At 45.2% G+C, this 6,862-nt stretch overlaps 1 protein-coding gene across 2 annotated transcripts in view; it reads left to right on the top strand.

Moving 5' to 3' along the window:
• The window catches only part of SYN3 (synapsin III), a 186,327-nt gene that overhangs the window by 166,477 nt on the left and 12,988 nt on the right, over positions 1-6,862 (top strand). For both annotated transcript variants that reach the window (XM_009332980.1, XM_009332981.1), the window contains 2 exons: positions 1,923-1,997; positions 5,445-5,547. In XM_009332980.1, coding sequence (XP_009331255.1) covers positions 1,923-1,997; positions 5,445-5,547 — 178 coding nt within the window. The remainder of the gene's footprint in view (positions 1-1,922; positions 1,998-5,444; positions 5,548-6,862) is intronic.

The following is a 6,862-nucleotide window of genomic DNA, read 5'->3' as shown; positions in this document are numbered from 1 at the left end:
TTTTCCAACTCAGGTTGAACACAGAAAGGGAAAGAAAAAAAAAGAAGAAGAATTTGGTGGCACACTTCACACCTGAACTGCTCAGACATGCTTGGAAAAGAGTGATCTTGACGGAGGCTGTGGTGTAGGAATTTGGTGACTGGTCCGGAGGGCTTCAAATGAAGCTTTTCTATTTAAAAATAGGAAAGTTCCCTAGCAGAAAAGTTAGGGGTACAGCTGAGAGAAATATTTTTCATCTTATGCCCAATATTGGCTGGAGATGGGTAGGTATAAACAAGTCAAACCAATCAGCCCAATGGCCGGAGCAGAGTTCTCATTTTTGGAGCTTTCCCACATCATATTTCCTTGCAAAACTGTATAGCTGTGGTTTGGTTTTCTTAGGGACGACACAGCTGCTTACATTTGGTATGACAGGTACATTTTCTAAACACTGATATCCAATCATCTTGTCATTAATCAGACTCCGGGAGTTCTCATCAGTACTAATGGGATTTTGGATGCCATCTGCCACTGCAGGGCAATTTTCTGAACCTAAATGTTAATAAAGAATGGTTCTTCCCACTGCAGAACTGAAAAACATAATCCTAAGAATCCCATGTCGAAAGAAAAAGAGAGGCTGAGGGTTGAACACTGACCTTACAGGCCATCAAAGGGCTCATAACAATCAAAGCTTGAGGAGGAATCCATACCTTTGCTTAGAAAGCATGGCAGGAAGATGGACGTCAGCTGAAGGGAACAAAGGACAAGATTCAACTATACGTAAACACAGTTATTCAACACAGTAATCATGTTCCTTTGGCCCCCTTCCTACTCCTTTAAATGTGAGCTACAAAGACCATTTAAATTTCACAGCAACTATACATACCACTTTAGAAGAGAAATGGAAAAAGGACACCAGGCTGTCCCTCAGCAGAGTGAAGGGGAACCTTAGGTAGTCAACTATAATGATCCAGGTTTACAGTAGGACATCAGTATTACCACTGCTCCACATAGTTTTGCAAGTTCAGAGTCTCTTTTCCACACCATGTTGAAAAAGTGAGAGAACTGGCACAGATGGTTCCTCCAGCCTCATTTTGAAGTGTCGTATCACACCTCATACTCCCCTCCTGAATCGCTACCTAAATATCCTCCAACGTGGAGATGCTCCCTGGATGTATGCTGTCAGCTTGTTGATTTGTCCCAGCTTGTACGCTATGCCAGGGTTATCTGCGCAATGTTGTCACAGCAGGCTGTCCAAGGTCTGCCCTGTGCCTTGACCTTAGGTCAAGAAAAGGAAATTTTTTCACCCCTTGATGGATGATGATGAAACCCAGGATTTGCTAGCAATAGTACCTTTTCTGGAAATTAACCATCAGTTGCAGCTAACGAGACTCCAACCATTTTGCAATTATAAATTCTCCAAGTCCAGATACAGTGAGCCACAGACAGGTCGATGAAAAGTCAGTGAAAAGACGGTATAATCATATTTTCTATGACACCAGTAAGTCAAAGTTAGGGAGACCCACAATCTCATAGCTGACATTTGTGAAGCTGCTCAGGCAGATGTTTACTGGGAGAGTTGCTCTTCCACGGATGGAGGATGCAGAACACAAGGGTGATTACCCCAGAGAACTTCTTCAGACATTTCAGCTCTCCTGGGACTTATATATAAAGAAAGAAAGTACTCACAGAGTTTGATGTGTGCTCAAGATTCCTTGGAGGTTTCCCTGTCTAACTCCTCATTCAGTCTTTCATGAGTCTGAACAACATATCCTGTATGGAGTGTTGTTGAGGCAGGATTTGGAAAGGTTTCTGTGAGGAAGAACCTCGCCTCATCCTCTCCTGTACAATCACGGAGCCAAGAATGAGGACTACAGTGTAAGGGAGGATGGGGCAGGAGTGTATTTTCATGTTCAGGTTATGTTTTTGGTTTGTTTTCCTAGGAGGACGTCCATCTCTGGAAACTGGAAGGCAAACACAGGTTCCGCGATGCTAGAACAGATTGCAATGACAGAGAGGTAAGGAAGAGGGTTGCAAGACAGTATTAGCTATTCTTGGGTTAGAAGGGAGGAATTGTATTTCAGACTTCAGTTAATTGAGAGAACTGGTAAGTGAGGTCTCCCGGGAGGCTGGATAAAGAAGTTTAAAAGACCGAGTGTTTCCTTAAAAAAATACTAAGGGCACAAAGGCAAACTGTCCTATTTTGGAGAACAGACTGGAAGTACAGCTAGAGACCAACATTGCTAAATCATTAGATCTTTAGTGAATGTAGCCACAGGAAACGAGACCGGCATACTAAGGTCAAGCACATGAGCACAAACATGTAGGGATAAAATCAGAAAGGTCACAGCACAAAACAAGAAGTAACAAGAAGTTATTCTAAGTACATTACTAATGAGAGGCAGACACAGAAAAGTGTTTTTCTTCTGCTCAACAGAGGGAAAAAAACTATCAGCTGAAGTGTTGAAAGTGCTTTTTTGCATTAGTCTCCCAAAAGTGGACAGTGTTTTAGCTAAGGTCTTCTCACTGCTGAACAGAGCAGAAGGAATTGCCTCATGCATCTTACAGACTAAAATTTGCAGATGGTACTTCCATACGTTGAAATCACTGTGCTACTTGCTAATATTGCCACTGCATGACATTGTTGACTCATGGTAACTTACGCTTAGCTGTAACTCCCAAACCGTATTCTGCAGAACTGCTGTCAAGTCACTTGTTCTCCATCCTATTTCTTTAAGTAGATTATTCATAGATGTATAGAATCCATAGATTATCTGTAGGCACTCATCCCTAGTGAATCTAAGATTTTTTCAGATTATACCTCCAATTTGTCAGGATCATGTTTAATTCTGACTTTGTCCAGGTTTGGGCACCACATTTGAAGAAAGATAGCAAAGATCTGGAGAGAGCCCAAAGGACAATAAAGGGAATGCTCAGAGGAGAAAACATAATCAGCCTATGAGAAAAGAACGCAACAATTGCTTATGTTGTTTTCTTCCTTTTTCAGTTAGCAGACTACTGATATTTTTCCAGTAGAGGTGTAGATTCATGCATAATGAATCTACGCCTGCCGTGCAGAGGTTCGCTTTCCTTCATTAGCTGTCACAGAGCTGGACAAAGTTGTCCACAAGCTGAATACCATTTCATCCTGAAGATGAAAAAACTTAAAGGGCACAAGCTCTTCTAATATGTAAAAGGCTGCTAATAGAGCATTACTCACTCTTTATATTACTAGTACAATACTGTAAGAAATAATGGGCTTAAATTAGAGCAGAAAAGGTTCATTTGAACATTTCTTGACAATATAATGATCAACTTGTGGAAGTAATCAATCAATGATTACTTCCTAACAGTAAGGATAGCATAGCAAAGAAATGGATTGCCTGGCGGAGATGGGGAATCTCTGTCCTCTTTCAGACCAGATTACAGAAATGTCTCCTATTTGGGGTATCAGAGTTGTGCAGGTGATCATCTAAGGTCCCTTCTGCACCTTTAATTCTGTGAAACAGGCAAACCAAGCCAAGCCCCAAATCAGATGTTGAAGGTGACTCTGCAAGACCCTAATAGGACTGTGGGAACTGGATATTATTATGCATCCTGGTTGTTTATAACACAGCTGAAGCTAGAGACACGAAGGGTAGACATTCCCTTATTGCAGTGTTGTAGGACTAAAACCCAGATTCCTGCCAGCCTGCTGTGCTGCATTTTGAAGGGTCATTTTATAGATGTAGACCACAATTCACCACTCTAGCGTTATCCAGCCACAAATGCAACAAATCCCGTAGAAATCTGTGAGTCATCAGTGCATGCAACAAAGCAGGAGTGTAGTAGGATGAGTAGGAGCAACCTGAAGTACCTACTGTACTGAACAGTAGCCCAAAGGATCGACATGTTCAGACAAAACTAGGCAAAATGGCAGTAAATCCTCTGCAAATGCTACCCCTGATGCATATGCATAAATACGCTCTTCTGTCCCATAGCACTGCTATTCCACCTCAGCAGCCCTGTTGCCTCCCAGTGCTCACCTAGGACCAGCAACATCGAAGACATGTATCTATTGGGGTCTCTGGCAGGGGCAACAATTCCCTGAGCCTGGCTGCTGTACCCAGACACCTAGAGATGTCCCTCAGGAAGAGAGGTGGTTCCCATGATGGTGCCCCTGGGTGTGGGGCCTCAGCAGTGCAGGAGGGGGGCTGGCAGTGCCTCCTGCCTGGCTCATGGGGTCCATAGTTCTCCTCCTCCTTATGCTACTGACTCCTCCTCAGGTGCTCTCTTCCTCAGGGGGCTGGGGTGAACATGCTTGGTCTCCTCATTAGGGATAAGAGAGCACTGGTAGTCATATAAGCCATACTCTTGCTTCTTCCCGCAGACATTGTGTTCGCACAAGTTGATCATTATATTGTCAAGCTATGGGGACTCTGGCTGGCTTCAAGGACATAAACTTGTCCTTTGGCCAGAACAGCTCTTTTCCCAGTCCCTGTAGGGTCTGCAAAATGTCAGTGTTTTCATGAGACTGTGGCCTTCCCTCCCCTCCCCGCATCTTGTCATAGTCCTGCTTACAGATCTGCTGTTCTGAGATTATTATTTTTATTGAAATGGTCGTGACTGCGGCACAGCTGCACAGGAAATAAAACCAGGACGCCTCATTCCCTCCTCATTTCCACAGCGGGGGGATGCAGTCCCCCCATAACATGCCTCTTGTCATTCTCTCTCCTCCTCTGACACCAGGATAGCTAAGAGGGCACCCGCCAGGCCTGGCCCCTGTTCATACCAGTTCATGTTCCCTTTCTGGGACGGCTAGAGAAAAGGGATACAGCCTGTAGCTCTCCCTCTGACAAAGCAGTGCCTGGTCTGTGTGATGGGACTGCCTGGCTAGGAGCAACACCCAGGGGATAGAAGGGAGGCAGGAGACTGTAAAAGGATCAAATTGAAAGAGTAAATTGTAAAAAGCAGGAGCCGCTGGGTTACAGATCAGGGAGGGGATGGCTACTCCCTGCTAAATTCTGCACTCACTTTCCGATCCTATTCCAGCCCCAACGTGCAGGACATCTTATCAGGAAAAAGCTGCCTGCATAATGGAGGGCTTTCAGGCAAAGCCAATCGAATGCCAAGGGACCAACACTACTGGGAGATTAAATGAGCTAAATATTTATAGCTTGGCTAAATGACAACCAACTGGAGATCTGATATAAATACCAAGGAGGGAAAGAAACATTTTAAGGTGGCTTTGAGCGCAGGATTGAAACAATCTGAAATGAAGGGAAACTTTAGGCAAGATTTTTTTTTTTGCTCCGTCTCCTGAGCAAGAGAGGGAGGCAATGACCCAGCAAAGCATATGAAGTATGCCTTGTGATAAAAAGGGCTCCAGAACTGATTTGTGCTCCTATGGGCAGCGGGATGGGTGGCTGTATTTCGTGGACTCCGATGACAGCTAATCCTAGGCCATGCCTCTGTGGTTTCTGCAGGTACAGACTCTGGGCAGACGCCTGCGCGGAAATGTTTGGAGGTCTTGACATCTGCGCTGTCAAAGCTGTCCACAGCAAAGACGGAAAAGACTATATCATTGAGGTGAGAGCATGGGGAACCTGAATGCAAGTCTCCTTTGGGAAGTGTATCTGCAAGCACACTCCCCCGGAGTTCACGTGCACCAATGTGCTCGCTTACCCCTCTGTGCATGGTCCAGCAGTCACTGCTCCTTGGTGCCCACCTGTTTCTTCCAAGCTGTGGCCCACTGTTATGCAAGAAACTGATTTAGAGTCCCAGCTAAACTGGCAGATATGCAGCAAGGTGTCAGGGTTGAAGTGCCTTCATTTCTCAATGTGGACTATGAAAGGGAACGAAGAGCCACACACCACTTGGCCACCTCAGCTTTCCAGCTGATAAATCCCCACAGTGAACAACCTTACTGGCATGGGACAGATGTGAAGCTGCCTTCTTATTGAGCACACAACAGCCTGCAAGTGTTGCTGGCAGCATCCAAAGCTTGGTGTGTCTCAGTGCACCAGTGCCCCAGTACCATCCTTCCTAGGCCTAGCACTTGCAAAGCCAGGGCATCTCTCATAGCTGCTAGTAGGGATCAACAGCGTCATGAATAAACATGCCCATATTCAGCCCAACCTGAATTCAGGTGCCAGATGATGCTAGCATATTAGTCATGTTAACATCCTCCCATTACCCACACAGAGGTCCAGCAGGTGATTCAGTCTATTAAAAATCTCAGTTTCTCTCTGAAAGAACCTGTCTTTCTCCAATCACTTTAAAGGGAACCTCAGTAACAAAAATCCTAGCTGCATCTAATTTAAAAGAGTAAAATAAATGGTGAGAGTGGCAAAAAGGTCCATAGGTAGCAGGAACAATTTAATTAAAAAAATAGGTGTATTTCCTAAAACCTTTTGCCCGAACAGCATTCACTACAATAACAGACCAGCAAGACAAAGCACCACAGAGTTACTATGGGCAGTGTGGACTACAAGCTTTTGTGTTCAGAGTTGGACAGACTGTGGCTCTAAGAGCTGAAGTTCAACATGCTCCTTGCCAGGCCAGGAGGCAGACGTGGGAGTAGGGTAGATAGCACGCTCAGGTCATCCTAACAGGGCAGAGAAGGAAAAGCTGGCCAGAAAATCAAAGTGGAAACTTAAGAGACGCTCTGGGGGAGAGAAAATCTGGCAAGTAAGCAAGTGCCTCTGTCACTATGTGACTCAAGGAGGCACAGCATCTGACCTGCTGTAAACTCCACGAACACAGGCCAGCCGAGGAAGATGAGCAGAGCCAGCCTATGGCTTCATGCAGGGGTGCTGACACACTGGAAAGCTATGTGTGGGAGAGCAGTCCCACCCGCTGAGGGTTGGGATGTTGATGAGAACCACATGAGCCCTCCAGCGAC

Source organism: Pygoscelis adeliae, unplaced genomic scaffold, assembly GCF_000699105.1.
Source record: "Pygoscelis adeliae isolate BGI_AS28 unplaced genomic scaffold, ASM69910v1 Scaffold38, whole genome shotgun sequence".
Taxonomy (NCBI): Eukaryota; Metazoa; Chordata; class Aves; order Sphenisciformes; family Spheniscidae; genus Pygoscelis; species Pygoscelis adeliae.
This window is presented reverse-complemented; position numbering and strand designations above follow the sequence as displayed.